Source organism: Acipenser ruthenus, chromosome 54 (assembly GCF_902713425.1).
Source record: "Acipenser ruthenus chromosome 54, fAciRut3.2 maternal haplotype, whole genome shotgun sequence".
NCBI classification, from domain to species: Eukaryota; Metazoa; Chordata; class Actinopteri; order Acipenseriformes; family Acipenseridae; genus Acipenser; species Acipenser ruthenus.
In genome coordinates, this window is record NC_081242.1 from 4,926,114 (window position 1) to 4,945,106 (window position 18,993).

General features: G+C 37.8%; 1 protein-coding gene and 4 non-coding genes across 6 annotated transcripts in view; 2 read left to right on the forward strand and 3 right to left on the reverse strand.

Annotated features, from left to right (window-relative positions):
• The first annotated feature begins 603 nt into the window (after positions 1-603).
• Positions 604-677, forward strand: trnan-guu (transfer RNA asparagine (anticodon GUU)). The gene has a single exon. It is a non-coding gene; the product is annotated as a tRNA-Asn (tRNA).
• Positions 678-1,748: 1,071 nt separating this feature from the next.
• Positions 1,749-1,830, reverse strand: trnal-caa (transfer RNA leucine (anticodon CAA)). The gene has a single exon. It is a non-coding gene; the product is annotated as a tRNA-Leu (tRNA).
• A 344-nt stretch (positions 1,831-2,174) lies between these two features.
• On the reverse strand, positions 2,175-2,257 carry trnal-uaa (transfer RNA leucine (anticodon UAA)). The gene has a single exon. It is a non-coding gene; the product is annotated as a tRNA-Leu (tRNA).
• Positions 2,258-3,267: 1,010 nt separating this feature from the next.
• On the forward strand, positions 3,268-3,341 carry trnan-guu (transfer RNA asparagine (anticodon GUU)). Its single transcript has one exon. It is a non-coding gene; the product is annotated as a tRNA-Asn (tRNA).
• A 3,908-nt stretch (positions 3,342-7,249) lies between these two features.
• Positions 7,250-18,993, reverse strand: part of LOC117398346 (protein mono-ADP-ribosyltransferase PARP14-like) — a 43,973-nt gene continuing 32,229 nt past the window's right edge. For both annotated transcript variants that reach the window (XM_059016821.1, XM_059016822.1), the window contains exons 12-15: positions 17,554-18,198; positions 16,672-16,805; positions 9,970-10,147; positions 7,250-9,519 (exon numbers count right to left, since the gene is read on the reverse strand). In XM_059016821.1, coding sequence (XP_058872804.1) covers positions 9,242-9,519; positions 9,970-10,147; positions 16,672-16,805; positions 17,554-18,198 — 1,235 coding nt within the window. In that variant the 3' untranslated portion in view covers positions 7,250-9,241. The remainder of the gene's footprint in view (positions 9,520-9,969; positions 10,148-16,671; positions 16,806-17,553; positions 18,199-18,993) is intronic.

The window sequence follows — 18,993 nt, forward strand, 5'->3', positions numbered from 1 at the left end:
TAAAGGAGCTCCGTCTGCATAGTAAGAAAGCAAAGTTGTACAAGAGCAATGCAACGCTGCTGCAAGCGACAATGATGCACTTGTACTGTCTTTGCCACTATTGAATTGTTCTTTATCACACAGAGTACATTACATATTGTATTTTGTTAACAATAGAATTTCAGATAAAAACTTGTTCATGCAAATGTATTTATTGGGTTGGCAGTAAACAGTATGATTAAGTAATTAGAAGGTGTGTGTGGATAATGTAACAAATAGATATGCCTTTCTTGAAAATGTGTCAATGACCGCAAATTTGGTGGAATGGTTTTCATGGGGTTTTCCTGATCAAAAAAAGGGACGTCCCTTGGAAGTAAATTCCCAGGTGCCAGATTAAGTGGGAAATATCTGGTTTCCACTTCAGCTATTTACACACACTCATTTTTTAGATGCACCGATGTTATCCAACAAGACATCTTATGTTGTGCAGCAAGAATGAACTGCATAGATGTTCTACCCCTTGTTGCTTTCTTCTTAGGTGTGCTCTCACTAGGCTGTTTTGCGCCCACACGCGCCTGTTCTGCAGCATCTCGACCCTGTAAGCTTTTGTATGTTTGTAGTTAGGTCTCTGTGGCGCAATCGGTTAGCGCGTTCGGCTGTTAACCGAAAGGGTGGTGGTTCAAGCCCACCCAGGGACGGTGCTTTTTGGATTTCATAGAAAACTGCAAAGTAATGTGCTGAACAATTTCCTCGGTTAATCCATGTTAACAAATGAGAAACCCAAACTTGTGTTATTTAATTCAAAATGAAGAAACAAACAAAAAAAACCCCGATTCGTCCTGTTTCACAAATTGACCTCTAAAACGTTCTTAAGTTTTCTCCCAAATTCGTTACTTAAAAATGACATTGCCTGTTTTTTTTTTTATTCTGCCCAGAAAGACCAAAATGTAAAGCCCTTGGAAATAGATCAATACTGCCAGCTGCTGCATGAAAATCAGTGTTGGAAGTCTCTTCAAAATTGAGCTCAAAACGTTCACTTTGCAGCAAGTCAATTAACAACTGTTAACACTCAATAGCGGTTAAACCATGCGCTATTTAAAGTGACCGATTGCTTTGTTCAAATATTAAAATACTATTATCAGGATTCCCGCACATTCCCCACATGCATAATATAACACGGCAATTAAATGACAGGGAAATAAGTGCTTTCTTCCCTCTGGTCGTGTAATGTCACGCTGACTACTATCTATATAGAAAGTGCCCCAGTTACCTAAAGAATAAGGCACTGGCCTCCTAAACCAGGGATTGTGGTTTCGAGTCAATGTTTTATTAAAAACGAACACTTCTATTTGTGTGATATGTTTATAAATCTTGATATCTGCTATCTCCACTCTTTAACTGGGCACAAAGTAGTCGTGGCCAAGTGGTTAAGGCGATGGACTTAAAGGTTTATTAAGCTTAAAGGTCTCAAATATGACTTGCTGTACTTTAAATTTCTTCAAAACTACTATTGGTAGAGCTATTTTCAATATTACATTCATGAAAGGGTTTCTATGACTTTATTACCCAAAAATGTCATTGAAGACTGACCAGCATTAATTGGGTCACTTTAATGTATTGTGCAGTATAAAATGAAACATAAAAACGAATTGCTATAGGCCTACACTCAATCTCTCTTTAATGGCTATACAAGCAATATTTTGTAAAGGTTAAATTGTATAAATAAATGTGCGGTTATAATTCAGTCACCAGAGCACAAAAACTTTTAACGTAGTCGGCAGGATTCGAACTTGCATGGGGAAAACCCAGTCGATTTTGAGTCCATCGCCTTAACCCCTCGGCCACGACTACACATTGGTCGCATCCTGAGGTTTAACATTAAACCATTTTCAAAAAACCGGGAGCTGCTGCTGGTAATCTGGAAGGCAACGTGGGCTAGAATGAACACACCTGCCTATGTTTAAACTGTGTCAGATGTTTATTTGAACTGCACTGGAACAGATTCGTTTCACACATGATGTATGTTAATAAGCCTAATTACAAGTTACAGTGGTTTGATTTCATATTCACCAAACAAAACTACAGAAGCAAGGGCCTGTTGAATGTGCTCACTGTAGTATATTAGGAAGACATTTTCAAAACATCCTAGAACCTCTGTATAATTATTAGTCTATTTTTTCAATAGAAATTGCATCTACCAGAAGTGGGGCTCGAACCCACGCGGACATTAGTCCATTGGAGCTTAAGTCCAACGCCTTAACCACACGGCCATCCTGGTTTTGGTCGCTAACAAAAAACGGAATGTTGCCGATCCATGCTCTACAGAGAGCACTCCACAGCGTACCACAATAATTTGTTTCAGCTAACCTGTCTTCAATGAAAGCATTTCCATATGTGTTTTTTTTCTTTTCTTTCTTTCTTTCTTTCTTATAAAGTTTTAGGGCAGTATATATATACTATACATACACGTTGTTCGTTTGTAAATAACACAAGTTTGTGAAACGGTTTCGTATTCTCTTTGCCTATTCTCAGTCAACAAAAACTGTACTTTCGTGTCTGTCAGTTCTTTGTTTCAACAAAGTGAGTCGAAGGAACCAAGTAATTCTGGCAGACCCATTTCACGGTGGACAGCTGTAATCGGTACATTGGTCAACTCAGGAAGCCGCTCCCTACTGTGGTGCAGAATAAAGGAGCTCCGTCTGCATAGTAAGAAAGCAAAGTTGTACAAGAGCAATGCAACGCTGCTGCAAGCGACAATGATGCACTTGTACTGTCTTTGCCACGATTGAATTGTTCTTTATCACACAGAGTACATTACATATTGTATTTTGTTAACAATAGAATTTCAGATAAATACTTGTTCATGCAAATGTATTTATTGGGTTGGCAGTAAGCAGTATGATTAAGAAATTAGGTGGTGTGTGTGGATAATGTAACAAATAGATATGCCTATCTTGAAAATGTGTCAATGACCGCAAATTTGGTGGAATGGTTTTCATGGGGTTTTCCTGATCAAAAATAGGGAGGTCCCTGGGAAGTAAATTCCCAGGTGCCAGATTAAGTTGGAAATATCTGGTTTCCACTGCAGCTATTTACACACACTCATTTTTTAGATGCACCGATGTTATCCAACAAGACATCTTATGTTGTGCAGCAATAATGAACTGCATAGATGTTCTATCCCTTGTTGCTTTCTTCTTAGGTGTGGTCTCACTAGGCTGTTTTGCGCCCACACGCGCCTGTTCTGCAGCATCTCGACCCTTTAAGCTTTTGTATGTATGTAGTTAGGTCTCTGTGGCGCAATCGGTTAGCGCGTTCGGCTGTTAACCGAAAGGTTGGTGGTTCAAGTCCACCCAGGGACGGTGCTTTTTGGATTTCATAGAAAACTGCAAAGTAATGTGCTGAACAATTTCCTCGGTTAATCCATGTTAACAAATGAGAAACCCAAACTTGTGTTATTTAATTCAAAATGAAGAAACAAACAAAAAAAACCCTGATTCGTCCTGTTTCACAAATTGACCTCTAAAAAGTTCTTAAGTTTTCTCCCAAATTCGTTACTTAAAAATGACATTGCCTGTTTTTTTTTTTATTTAGAAAATATGTGTGCAGCTGATTTCGCTAGGGTAAAAATGACAGTGTTAGCAAAATGCAGCGATAGCGCACGAAAACGTGATTCAGAAGTGTTAATGTTGGTGTTGGTGTTTGAGATATGTGCTGTGCTGTGCTGTGCAGTGTTGTATTGCAGTGCAAATGTACAGTAATGTTTTGTTTCAACCATTTAATTTATTTTATTATTATTATTATTATTATTATTATTATTATTTATTTCTTAGCAGACGCCCTTATTCAGGGTGACTTACAGTTGTAAACAAATATATTTCAAGAATCACAGTACAAGTAATAATACAATTAACAGCAAGATAAATACAATGACTATGGTTCTAGCAAGTACAAGTATGACAAAATACAATTCAATAGTACAGCAGATAACAGTGTCAGTGATAGTTACATCAGGATATAATTAAATACAAAACACTGCAGATTAAATAACACTTGACAGATTACAGTACTCTAAAGTACAGGATTAAATGCAGTAAAATAGGGGGCAGATAAGAGCAAGTAAAGCACATTTAAGGAAGGGTGATAAGTGTCCCGGGGGAAAAACAGAGGAGTTCTACAGGTGCTTTCTGAAGAGGTGAGTCTTGAGGAGGCGCCGGAATGTGGTCAGGGACTGGGCAGTCCTGACATCTGTAGGAAGGTCATTCCACCACTGCGTGGCGAGGGTGGAGAAGGAGCGGGCTCTGGAGGCAGGGGAGCGTAATTTTGGTGACAGGACCTATTTGCTAGTTGTTTTTGTAGTATTAAAAGTGTGCAATAGTGCTTAAACTGCAGCTTCTTGTGTCTGAGTCTCTCTCCCTGGAGGTAACAAGCCTTGCCAGTGATGCTACCCTGTCACACGTGGTGTAAGAAGCAGGATAGGAACCCAGGAGACTCGGAGACAGAACTTCAGGTTTAAAAAAAAAAGAAAAAGAAAAGAAAAATAGAAAGAAAAAAAACATGGACTATAGAAAGGGCATGGACGAGCAGCGCACATGTTGGAGGCAGAAGAGGCTCCTATGTGCGGATCGTGAGGGGAGTTTGGTCACGGCTTCAAGGAGAGCAAATGGGGAGACCACCTCTTCAAGGAAGACTTCTTTCAGGATGCAGTGGAGTCATGTGAGGAATGACTCAGAATGAAGGCTCTCCAAACACCGGCCTTACAAATGCTGAAGATGGATCACCCCTCCTTCCCAGTGCTGTAAGATGGCGGCCTGGACACTTACCTCACCTATCTCGCTGCCTCAGGTTGGTGCCTCGTCTGCAGGAAGTCTGGACACTTCGTGGCCTGCTGACCCCTCCAAAAGGAAGAGGAACAGCTGCCTGCCCATGTACCAAAAAAAGGGAGGGGTAGCCATCAGAGAGTGACATGAAGACTGGAAAAAAATGGTGTTACATTTTGTGGGATGGGATGGTACAGGAGTGAAGCTCTCGGGAACGGGTGGCACCGGGAAATAAAAAAAAATAAACCTCTCAGGATGGGCAAGAACGCTTCCGGGCATGGGAAGGCATGGGACTACTCTGCCACCAGCAGACGAGTGTTTTTTTGCTCTTTAAAGTTGTAAAGAGCCTATGACATAACTTGACAGTTACCATAAACATACAAAATAATATTAACAGGTGTCACTTGAACATATAGTCACATTAATTTTACCAAATAATGTTGGGTTTTTTTTGTTATAAATTTAGTTGATGACAATTATTTATTTATTTATTTTTTATTATTTTCTCCCCAATTTGAAATGCCCAATTATTTTTAGGCTCAGCTCACCGCTACCACCCCTGCGCTGACTCGGGAGGGGCGAAGATGAACACACGCTGTACTCCGAAGCGTGTGCCGTCAGCCACCCGCTTCTTTACACTCTGCAGACTCATCGTGCAGCCGCCTCAGAGCTACAGCGTCGGAGGACAACGCAGCTCTGGGCAGCTTACAGGCAAGCCCACAGGCGCCCGGCCAGACTACAGGGGTCGCTGTTGCGCGGTGAGCCAAGGACAACCTGGCCGACCTAACCCTCCCTCCCCCCGGGCGACGCTCGGCCAATTGAGCGCCGCCCCCTGGGAGCTCCCGTCCACGGTTGGCTGTGGAATAGCCTGGATTTGAACTCGCGATGTCCAGGCTATAGAGCGCATCCTACACTAGCGAGTGCTTTTACTGGATGCGCCACTCGGGAGCCCCCCCTATTACCAAATAATGTTTAATCATGCTACAATGAATCAAATAATACCCAGAAATACACAGAGGGCGATCTCCATTTCCTGGTTTGGGGCCAGGAGACTGTGACCTCACAGAGTAAGATACCCACAGACTCCTTGCATCTGCCAGTATGGCTGATAGTGACAGTGAAAGTGAGAGTAGCCTAAATTGATCAGTTTCAGGCACCTATTATGACTATGAATTATGTAGTGATAGATCTGATGTAGAGATAGAAAACAGGGATTGTCTGCCTTATCAATTCGAGCTGTATGCCTCCGAATCAAAAGGTTCAAACTCAGAGAGAGACTCCGACAACACCAACGCGGACGGACCAGAGGGACAGCAGATCTGTCCGCGGAGAATCAGCTTCTTGGAAACACGGAATGGTTAATAAAAACCATTACATTTAACATAGATTGATAGTTAACAATATTGATACATGGATTATTGATACTAGCAGAATAACCGAATGCTGTGGATTGATACTGGCATGTATTTAACATATCTCTTGGCCGTAGCAGCTACTATTTCTCGGAGGTACTGATTCAGCGCTACATTGAAGGGGTATGTATAATACTACAATTTTTAATAAATAAATACATGATGGATACTCCCTGAACGTTTATGAAATATTATTTCAATACCATGTTTTTTTTGTTTTTTTTTTTAATGAATTAATGGTTCATAATACTGTATTTCACTGACATTTTATTGTGGGAGTTGACCGCTTAAAGCCTGGAGGAAGGGCTGCCCTCAGCCATGGATTTCCTAAGGTTTATTCATTGCCATGCATTAATTGCCATTCATTCATCGCTGATTCTCTGTGCTGAATGTGCTATTAACATGTGTTAAGATTTGACCCGCCTGTACAAATATATAGTGTTATGTAACATTAATGTTGTATGTGTATTTGAACATGAAAACATGCCTTTTATTTAGAATTGTATTTTTTAAGCAGTAGAATGTGAAAAATGCTCAAAGAGCCAGCTGCCCAATGTTTTGATATGTTGTACATATCTTTCTCAAGGGAGCCTGTGTTTGAATCAAAACATAGGTATTAAATAGTTCATTAGTTGATTCTTTTCTGATGAGTCCCGCTGGCGTAATCGTGTTCAGTATATATATATATATATATATATATATATATATATATATATATATATATATAAATACTTCTTAGATCATTATTTGTAAAACGTTTTGCAGCAATAATAGTTAAAAAGCATATTAAATGATGAATAGCAATAACTAGAGATATTAAACAGGTTGGTATTAAGAAAATATTGATTAAATTGTACAGCATAGCTATCCACTACAAGCATTCTTTAAACTATTTTGTATATACAGTAGTGTGCACATTTATTAGAACACCTCAATACAGTTGTATTTTATATCCTTTATATACCTACCTGCAGGGTGTGAGAATTTCAATTTTCAGTCAATATTCAGTGATATAGAAACAACAGGCACTCATGTAAACATGTTTGACCACTTTGTGCTTTAATTAGGCATCTTAAACAATTTCAAAAATGTCTCCTGCATTTTACCATTTGTGGCTATGTGTTCCTTTTTTCTTAATATTTTAAATGCATTGCATGTGTGGCCTATTCAAGTCATCAATAAAATTAGACAATCACTAATTTGCTATGTTGGTCCTGATGATCTGGAGGTATTGGGAGCTTCTCTGTCTTTGTCACCTCCATGCCTAGTATTTATACTCTAGTAGGCTTAGCGCATATGTCACTACAGTTTTTTATTCTGTTATCTTACTAATTATAATAAAAATGTGTTATTCAGCTGTTACTCCACTGAAGTGCAATCAACCACAAACTAATCTCTTTTACAAGGTTACTGTGGTTACAATATTTGTCCTTTCCCATACTTTCTTGCATGTGCCTTATAACTTCAATCAAAGCCTAAGTTACCTTACCATTTATTTATGCCAAAATCACCTCCAGCAAACTGGTTTAACATTACCAACACATTTTCTTTCATATGAATAGCAATACATTTTCACTCAACATTGGCATAATTTAATGTTTTATCAGACCATACCATGCTTTTACTATACTAAACTTTCATATAAGAACATACAAAAAATATACAAACAAGAGGAGGCCATTCGGCCCATCAAGGGTTGCCCCTTGTTAGCATACTATTCTCCCCTACTGGGGGGATCTAATTCAAAAGTACATAATCTAGTCTTTGTTAAATGTTCCCAGTGTTTTAAATCATACTACACCACCTGGTATGCTATTACATGCTTATTACATACCTTCTGTTCTAAGCTTACATACTCAGCTTCTATTTATGCCCTATTGTTCTCTCTGTGCTACATTTTAAGTAGTGTATTGGGTTAACTTTATACCACTTATGATTGTACAGACCTTAATTAAGTCCCCTCTTTCTCTTTTTCCCCCATAGCTTGTGTCATTATTTCTGATGTCAGCCTAGTTGCCCTCCTACTTTACCTCCTGGAGTTGAGTTAGGGTTCAACTATTGACTTTGATAAGATGAATGAGTCAAATGATTCTGAATGATTGCAAATATCATAGAAAGGTAATGGAGGGACAAAAGCAAACCATCTAACAGAAAATAACTGTCATGGTCTGTTTATTTATCATTTACATAAGCAGTTTGAGGAATATTAAGTTCTTTAAAATATTTAGTTATTCTAAAATATGATTACTTCCATTCCTGTTTTAGACAAAGTGGCTTGGCCTTATAACATAATTACAAGTTAGCCTTATGGGTGTAAAATCACCACTGATAAGGGTCGCTTTTTTAGTTGTCCCTTGGGTCTTGACAAGTTGAATCAAGCTCAAATTCTCAGCAGCCAACATGATGTATAGAGGCCCCAAATTTCTCTCGATGGGGCTGGACATGCCACAGAGCTTCATTCAATTGATCTCAACAGCAGCTGGTCTAACAACCTCTCTTTTAAACCATACAAAAGTTATTTTTTGTCATATTTGTATGGACAGAAATAAACAAGGAGACAAACATGCACTGTTGGAAGTTTTCATTTTCATAATTTTGTGTTTGAAAATAAACATATAATCTTCTCTAAAACTGTTTAAAAAAAGGTTCATGAACTGCATGCTTGATTTAATTGATCAAAAACAATCTGAACCAAACACATTCCCTAAAATGGTCATTAAAGATTTGTAACGAGAGCCCTTAGTTAACACATTTTAAACATATGCTGTTTAAGCTGATAATTGGTTGTATAATAATCATTAAGGGCCTTCATGGTTTTGGGCCTTTATATTTACAGGAAAACGTTGGCACTTTCTGTGCCTAGTCGCACCTTGAGATCAGCAAATGTTGAACTTTGTGGAGTTTGTAGAAGTCATCTAAAATCAGGAGGGGCGAGGGCCAATATTTATGCTCCCTGCCTTTGGAGCTCTGTCCCAAGTCTTTTAAATCATATTAAAAAAAATCAATCCAGCTTGTTCTTCTAACAAAGAGTTACTGAAACGTTATTAGATAATCTGGGTAAGCTTGGTCATCATGAAAGGTGACAAAAATTGTGGGATTTTGAGCATTGTCCACCAAGCTGTCATAGAGGTCATGTGCAGAGTGCTCAGGTGGGACTTTCATTGTGGAGTTTCCGACTGTGTATCTACCCGTCAGAACTCGAGCCACATACATGTACTTCAAACCGTTAGAGTCAGGTAATGAATATCTAGACTGGGCAGAATAGCTGGCGTTGACAGCAAAGTAGACACCATGTCCATAGGCCGTTGCTTAAGAAAAAAAAAGAAAAATGACATTGTAGTTACACAGTAAATACATGTGTACGTACACATAATTACCATGTTATTACACATAGTTACAATGTACTTAACATGTACATCGTTTTGCATGCTTACTGTAAAATGTTGCCCTTAATTGTTACTAAATACTTAATATTTTGTGTTTCCCTATTCTGAGAACAAGAAGCAAGGAAGATATCAGTCATTTGGTTTGTATGTGATTGCCTTATACAAAGAAGACACGTGAGATATCACTATGTTTGTTTTCTGTCCCCGTCCTCCCTGAAAACTTCAGCCATTAAAAGGACATTATTTATTTTGAAAATGTTGTCAAACTCATTTTTCCACTTTCTTACACCTAAAAAAGAACACGCTTTAGTGGGCCTCATGCTTTTTTTCTGCAGATGTAAAGATCTCCACGAAAACCCTCATAATCCTTACCGTTCTTCCCTGCGTAACTCCTATTGAATCCGTTCTTCTCAATTGATTCACACGAAGTCAGTTGAGTGCCATGGTAGAGAACCCTCTCCCTCACCTGGTTCTGTCCATTCTTTGCCTCAAGGTGTTTCTTTTTCAAGTCGTAACCTTGCCTCAAATACTGGTTCTGAATCCTTTCTACCTGTAAGGACAGACACAAAGGATTGAGATTTCATCTCTGCTCTGAGACCAGGTTTATTAATAGAAAATGAAATGTGACCAATATCTGAATGTCCATACCCAAGGGTTCTCTGGCTGACAGTAGCATGGGCAATTTCAAATGAAAAATGTTCGGTATACTGAACTAAAGGACAGAGGAGGATAACACAATAGTTCAGAATTTAGAGATACGAAATTAAACTTAAAAATTCAACTGCAAATGTTTTCACAATAAGTTTTTTTTTTGAGCACACATGTATTTGCCAAGTAACTACTGTGTAAACACAGTAATTAGAGACACTTGTGTAAAGAGTTATCGGTTATTGACAGGAAAGAAGCCAGTGAAGGGGCAGGGATATTTTCACCCTCCAGAAGTGACTCAGGTTGTGCAATACAGTTGAAAAGCATGACTTGCAAACAGATTTCCTTAACCTAGTGCGGTAGCAGATATCATGTTTTAAAATGAAAATACATATTTGAAAACGGCACACTTTAAACCTATATAATGAATGAATGTGCATGGCAGTGAAGAATCATGACACTATTTGTTAGCAACAATTACTTTAAAGACTAGACATAAATCCCAGTTAATGTAGTTTTTGCTCAAAAGAGACAACTTCCCAATGTTTCAGTATGTTTAACATACCTTTGTCAAGGGAAAGTGTGCTTGAAAACACAGCAGAGGTACTAAAAGGCTTTTGATGCCATGGTAATTACACTCACTTATTTTTATTTAAATCTATCAATGTGTTTGTGATGTAATTTACTGCATAGTTTATGATGTAATGCTTTACTACTACTTTCTGTTTAAACCTTTAGATATATATTACGCTGTTGTGTAAAAGTCTTAGTCATGTTGCTTTATTCTACTCTGATGCATTATGAGCATCAAAAATTTACTCAAAGCCTCCACTAGAGGTTTCTACTATTATAACAACCTTGACTTGCATAAAGAAGGAAAAACATTGAGTGGAATAGCTTGCATCACTGGATTTTCAAGGTGTGGTATCTGAAGCATAAGCAACAAGTACAGAGAAACATCTGTAATTGACAAACCCAGGACTGAAAGAAAAGCTGTCTAACATGGATGAGCAATACTTGAAGATAATATCCTTAAGGAATAGAAAGAAGACAAGTGTTGAATTGATAACAGAACTGGCAGAAGGCACAGGTGTCATTGTCCATCAAATCAACAGTACGAAGGTCACTCTTGAAATCAGGTCTTAAAGGATGTGTTGCAGTAAGAATACCTCTGTTAAGAAAGGGGAACAAGACTAAAAGGCTAACATATGCACAAGAACACAGAATTTGGACTATGGAACAATGGTCAAAGGTGCTTTGGACTGTTGATGGATGGACAACAACACCTGTGCCTTCTGACAGTTCTCTGGCACACACGTGGCTAATTTACACATTTAAATAGCAGTGCATTGCTTACTTCAGTTTGTGGGCTAAAGAAAATAAATAAATAATTAAAAACTCAAACATTGTCACTGTATGTTGCTTCTTTTAAAAATGTGTAGTATTTACTAGGTATGTTTACTGTTTGGAGTTTAAATGTTCACTGTTAGTAGTTTAATCAGTGCTTTATCTACTTTTTTGTAAATTACAGTATTATTGAGCTGAGCAGGCAGCTGGGCCTCCCTAGACCATGAAATCATGCATTTGTTCTGCACTGGAGTGACACGACTGTTATCCACTTGCAATGTTTGTATGTGTTTTTTCATTATTAATTAATTCCTTGAACAACTCCTTTGTCATGAGTGCATTACCCTACACCTCCACACTAGTAATTATTAATTAAAGCAAAAGCACAATGTTATTATTATGACAAAAATGGAATCGCGGTATTAAAAAAAAAAAAAAAAAAATCTCTAAATCCTGGGATTGGTAAAAGTGTACGGAATTGGATTCCCTACTCCAGACCAGTTGAGTGTGTTCATATTGTAAGGTTGATAAAAGGAGCCCGATGACGGCAGCAAGATCTCATTCGCTAAATGGCACACTTTATTCAGCAAGGTAGCTGTGCCGTTATACAACAAAACCCCACAAAAACATGTAACATTTAGACATACAATGCAAACATAACATGACACGTTATTGGACCCCACAAATCGAACGAGTCACAAACGCAACACGATTGGACAACATTCACAAACACTGTAGTCATGACTCAATCACGCCCCTCCCTGACAGGTGCACTCTCTCACTCACATGCACGGGCACTCAGGACAGAGACAAAACACGGAACAGCGACACAAAACGATACAACACACGACACTTAGTACAGATCACTACAATATTGTACAGCGAGTGCCCATCAACAGGCTTTATGTTACAGCTGACTAACACGAACAGACTACTGCACAAACACTAACATGCAAGCATTTTGCTAAAAGTCATTTTTGACTGCCTGATAGAAATATCTCCTTCCTACTTAAACAAATCAGCTTTTGGAAATTTTCACTTCAAAGCAATGTGCTTATTCAGGCTGAATTTGATACTGCACAATACACACATAGCATTTTTACATTTGTAACTTTAAAACTTCTGCATTTGTTGGAAGAAATGCGTGTCTTGTGTTGAGAATTGCTTTTTGATTTTGTTTTAAATTGGAACCTTACTTTTCAGAAGCATAACCTGTTTTGAATTGGAACCTTAGTTTTCAGAAGCATAACCTGCTTTTGGACTCTTAATTTGGACTCGCTTCGGCATACTTACTGGAGTCTGGATTTTTAAATAATTTTACATAGTTGGTGCTTTTGCCCATGGTTAACTAATTGTATTTTATCTTGCTCATTTTTAACAGCAGTTTTTACAGTACTTAATCTAATAATTATAAAAGTCCATTTGTTATCCTGTTTTCATAGGTACGGTAAAAGAAGAACATTTTACGAGCATGACATTTTCGCGAATTTCGCGTTTATTAAAAATCTGCAATATTAATGTGCTGTGAAATATATTATTTTGTGATGGGTAATTGCAACAGGAGTTCTACAGTACATTATTTCTGGTCACGTGCACACTCTCAGTTGCCATGATCCCAAAGATTACTGAGTAGAACAGAACCGTTAATTGTTTTTGAATACAGTACTGTATTACATGGTTGTGTTAAATTACTTGTAATCATGCTTCTCTGCTGGGTAAAGTTTAAAAACAAACCAGGAACTTCTGGCCAATCCAACCCAAAACCATATTTTATTTAGAAACCCCAAAGCAAACCATCCTATTTACAGGGGCAAGCCTCAGCCCTGCCACAGTTACACATAAATAAAATAAATTCCATTTTTTGGTTTAAGTTTATAAACCTCACGTGTGAATTGAATCCAAGACATACTTCCAATACAGCTTGTAATGCAGACGCCCAGGCTTTCACGCCACACAGTCTGTCCTTCCACTTTACAACATTTGCAAGTAGTATAGCAGTAAAGTTACAGTTTTTAACAAGTAACGACACAAACAAGATTTTGTAAATAATGATTATGTAATATCCCGATTGTGTTGAAAGCTTTCATCTGATTTTGCAAACTTTTAGTCCTGGCATTTTCACTGCATATTCTGTCCGGTCACAGCTCACACGCTTGCTCAGTCGCACCCACAGTTTCTCATTCAAGTTCAGCGCTGGACTGTCTCCAGTCTCCAGGCTCATGCACCTCCTTATTATATAACCTTCTGTCGTTTCCCACCGCTGTCCGGCTCATCAACCAGTCACATCCATGCTCTGCAACTCACGAAGCAACACACATTCCCCCCACTCATTCACTCACTCCCCCTTCCCATGCTAAGTAACAGCGTGACCCGTTCCACTACAATACATGTAACATAATAAAGAACAGACGAGACAAACTGAACAGACAACAAGTCCTGCAACAAAGCAATTATCCGGGTCGTTACAATATATTTTTTAAATTTGAAAGTAAAAATATGTGAAAGCATGCCAACCTTTATACACCAAAATCTTCACTAATATACAACTGAACAAGGACTGTTGAGTATTTATTTTCATTTCATACAGTATTAAATGGCAGTGTTTATTTATATCTGATAGTGAAAAATAAATAAATAAATATCAAGATAAAGAAAGAAATGTCTATGTATTGATGTATGTATTAATTTTATTTCAATATTTATTAATGTATTGATTTATGTTTTACTTTTACCAAATATAAAGGCTATCCTTCAGCACACAACTAATTCTCAGAAATGAACTTTCATTTTTGTCCAGTGGGGACCACAAACATTGTTACTCTCATCAAACAGTATCTCGAGAGGAACCGTACTTCCTTGTGCCAATAGGGACCACAATGAGCATTACACTGACAGGAAACCAACATTTTTCAGAGATCAAGATCAGAATCTCAGAATGACGGTGATGAAGATGACTCGAAAAATCTTCAAAATCTCTGATATAACAGTGCCGAGAATCTCAGCTGGCTGACTTCATCTTTCAAACACTACTTGTTCTCTCAATTATAATCGTGTAGCATTGACAGTTACCACAACATACTTGCAAACTGAAGGTTATAGTTTCAAATCCAATGTCAAATCCAGACCTTATTTTTTATATTTATATAAAGAAAGATATTTTTTGCAAGCAAATGTTTCATTTTAAAACAGAAATAAATAATTTAATATAAATGATATAGACATCATAACATGTGTTCCCTAGTATATTTCCATTGTCATTAAACTTGGATATCCTGTAATATACATATGCGTGGATGAAAGTGCCTGGGGTCTGCAAAAAAATAAGTTGGAAGAAGAAGGAGAAGAACATTTTTACCTTACTTTAGCGACTTATTTCTCTTTACTGAATGACAGATATTGACTTTTTTTCTACATTTCACCTAAGAATGTTGGGAACTACAAATTAAACTTGAAATGGTGCTTTTGGCTGATGATTTACTTTTGCTGCACCAATACCCTGAAAACACATACCGTAAATCCTTGCTGTATAGATAGCCTCACTGACAACATGGCGCAAGGAACTACCAATCCTCACAATACCACAACACATAGCAACTTAAATATTATTATTAGGTTATTATATGAAATTTATAATTAAAGTTCGGGAGCAGGGTCAGACACCAATCTCCGCGTCACCAAATTGAATCATTCAATTTACACATTAGCTAATTAAGATTGTTAGCACTATAAATACCCTCTTCACTTCCCTCTCATTTGTGTTTTGATTTCATCATAACCCACCACCTCCCCATCTCCACCTTTCTTAAAAACAATTTCTATGTTTTATCAATGGGGGTCTCAGCCTCGTCCAGTCGGCCAAGCAACAAGCCCTCAAACCAAGTTAGGTTTGATGCCAAATTAATGTGTATATACAACATCTCTGTAAAATCGCATACTCTGCATTCTCCACAATAAATATTTGTACTAAAAAATTTTGTGATTGGTGTTTGTCCCTGTGGCGGAGTGTCCCGCCCCTATTTATTATTATTTGTATTTTTGTTTGCGGCGCGGATAAAAGCGCCGCGTCTTTTATTATTATATTTAAAAACCCTGTGAGGATGCATGGCTGATCACCTACTGATTATTTAACTAGCTGACAGTCATGCATCCTTGCCAAACGCGTGCAGACTCTGGCCGAGGGATAATAAGATAATTAACAACTAGTTAATCCCTCGGCCAGAGTATATAAACCTGCAGCTCTCTGCACTCGAGGTTGGGTGTACAGAGGAGAGTACGGGGAGCGGAGGTTTATATACTCTGGCTGAGGGATTAACTAGTTGTTAATTATCTTATTATCCCTCGGCCAGAGTCTGCATGCGTTTGGTAAGGATGCATGACTGTCAGCTAGTTAAATAATCAGTAGCTGATCAGCCATGCATCCTCACGGGGTTTTTAAATATAATAATAAAAGACGCGGCGCTTTTACCCGCGCCGCAAACAAAAATACAAATAATAATAAATAGGGGCGGGACACTCCGCCACAGGATGCATGGCTGATCAGCTACTGATTATTTAACTAGCTGACAGTCATGCATCCTTACCAAACGCGTGCAGACTCTGGCCGAGGGGTAATAAGATAATTAACAACTAGTTAATCCCTCGGAGTATATAAACCTGCAGCTCTCTGCACTCAGGGAAGGGTAGAGAGGAGAGTACGGGAGAGCGGAGAGAGAGAGAGCGAGAGCATATAAAATTAACAATTGCTATATTTAAACAAATATACTTGTTTCTATTTGTTTGGCCATCGCGCCTTTTTGTTTTGTGTTTTGTTCATTGTTTAAATCTTTTGTTTTTGTTTATTTGATTAATTAAATACGCTGAACGCAATAGCATTCAGCTTCACCCGCCCATCCACTGTTGTTTGGTTTCTGTACTTCCTGGTCCGTGACGTCATCAACCTCACCACTGCGAGCCAGACTGTCACAGTCCCAAACTACTGAAATGGGGAATTACACAATGCTTCATACAAAAAATCTAGTTGATAGTAGCAAGGAGTTGATGTTAACCAAGCTGTTTCAAAGTGTAGTTTACTGTGCTTACTTTGATTATTTTGTTGGCAGCTGTTTTCTTGAAGTCTTTTACAATGTCCAGATATTCGTTGGTGTGAGGCTGTAGCTGAGATTTCATGAAAAGATGATTGTCCATGCTGTCCCAATAAACAGGTAGGCTGTAGTCTGTATAAGTAATGTGAGATTGCAGATTAGTTAACCAATGGCATCTCTTTCAATCTCTGTTTTCTTGTGGTACAGCAATGTAATTCATATTGCTATAAGGTTGTAACTGATAACACTCAGATAATATAGATACTATTGATTTGTGGTACATATGAAATCAATCCACTGTAATTGAAAATCATGGAAAATTGTCAAAATAGGCAAATTAGTGGTTATCTAATTTAATTGATGACTTTAACCAACCAGCTGCCCATTTATTTTGGCAATTTCCTTGTCAAAAATGGGCTTTATTGTTTGCAGATTTTTATTCTAAGCCCTCAAATAAGTTTTCAAAACATTTTTTGCTTGATTTATAAAAATGCACACTTCTTTATTGTTATTATGAAAAACGGAAATATATTATTTCAATAGAACTTCAGTAACAAAAAACAATTTGTTTACAATTGTACAGCAATATAAATCACAACATAACATACTTTTTTTTTTCTAATGGCAGCATTATACAAGTATAAATAACATATATATATATATATATATATATATATATATATATATATATATATATATACAAATTTTCAATCACGTCATATACAGGGTGATTAGAAAGTAAGTTTACCACATCAATGCTCATATCATAAACAGAAAGAGAAAGGGAACACATAGCCACAAATGGTGTTAATTAAAGACTGGACGACAGAAACAAAAATACACTACGATCCAAGGTTTTTATATTCGTAATTAAGCTCACCTGTCATTTTCTCAATCCTCTTCACTTTTAGAATTTCTTTGGAGTACTGGTCAGTTGCTCTCATCTGTTGAAAGTCAATGCAGAGAATCTTCCCAGTTCCATCCGTCAACACAATATCCTTGCTTGTTCTGTTAGTTTCCAACTGCAAATTGGCTTCAGGATAAAATGCCTTCCAATGGCCATCTTCTTCATAGTACCACTGCACCAAAACTTCAATAAAAGTCTGTTGCCCCTCCTTTAGTTGTCTTTCTAGTGCAGACCTCAGATAATGCTGGACCATTCGGCTAACTTCCATTACCTCTGATTTGACTCCTCTAATCAATAGCCTGTTGCTACCATCTTGTTCGATGGTCACCTGCACCCTTAAAATCTTTGCCTTGTTTAAAACAGCCTGGACCTCCTCTGCTTTCAGTTTGGAGATGTTCTCTGCCGGTAGGCACTCTTCATGGAATTGAAGATTGAAAGTGGTTTCCAGCCTCTGTTTGGTGTTCTCTGTGTCGCATCTCTTCAGGCCGATTACATCAAAAATTGCTGGAAGGAAAATGTCTTCCGATCTGGAAAATAACTCCCTTGTATCCGTGCCTGGAGTCTGTTTTAGAAGATGAGGCAAAGTTTTCACTTTCTGCATCAAGTGCTTGGTAAGCTCTGCAATAAAAAAAGGTGTGTTTATAGATGAATGAGGAAATACCTTAACAAAATACATTTTTAAGAGCGACTGGCAAACTCATTTTTGAGGGTTATGTTTTCTCTGCCGTTTCAAAATGGATCAGGATGGCATTTTGTAGCTCCGTTGTGACACCCATCACACATAATTATTAGTGGTCCATTTTAGCTTACCACTCTAGCCTGGTCAGGCATTCTAAATAGTTACACTGAAAAATAAAATGTTTTAAAACACCATTTTTTTTTCTACTGATAATATGGGCTTGTATGGGGTTAGGGAGGCATTTCTGGTTTAAGAAGTTTTAGGGATCCGCCTTTAAAAGGTCAGTCTGTAGCCCAGTGGGTAGAGAAAAAAAAAAAAAAACTGTTGGGATGTTTCTCTAGCTTCCTTACTGAGGGAGTGCCACAGGAGACTTGTGTGAGGAACAGGTTGCTGGGAAGTTTGTTTATTTATTGGTTGCATTGGAAAACTACTATTAGCTCTGCTGCGTTTGCTCAACTCGCTGTCTCCTGTTTGCACACAGATTCAAGAAAAAAGAACTGCAACAACGTCATTGTTTGGATTACAGTTTGCCTGTTGGGTTTTTCTACTTCATGGATGATTAACGGACAGCTTTTGTCGACTGGTGAGATCAAACCGGTTATTATATATATATTTTTTCTGTGTGGTTTATTTTTGACTCAATTATTCTTTTGATACTTTATTTTTCTTGGTTTGTTTTTTCGCTGTGGATTACAAACTTAATTCTGTTTTGCTTTATTGGAACCAAATGCAAT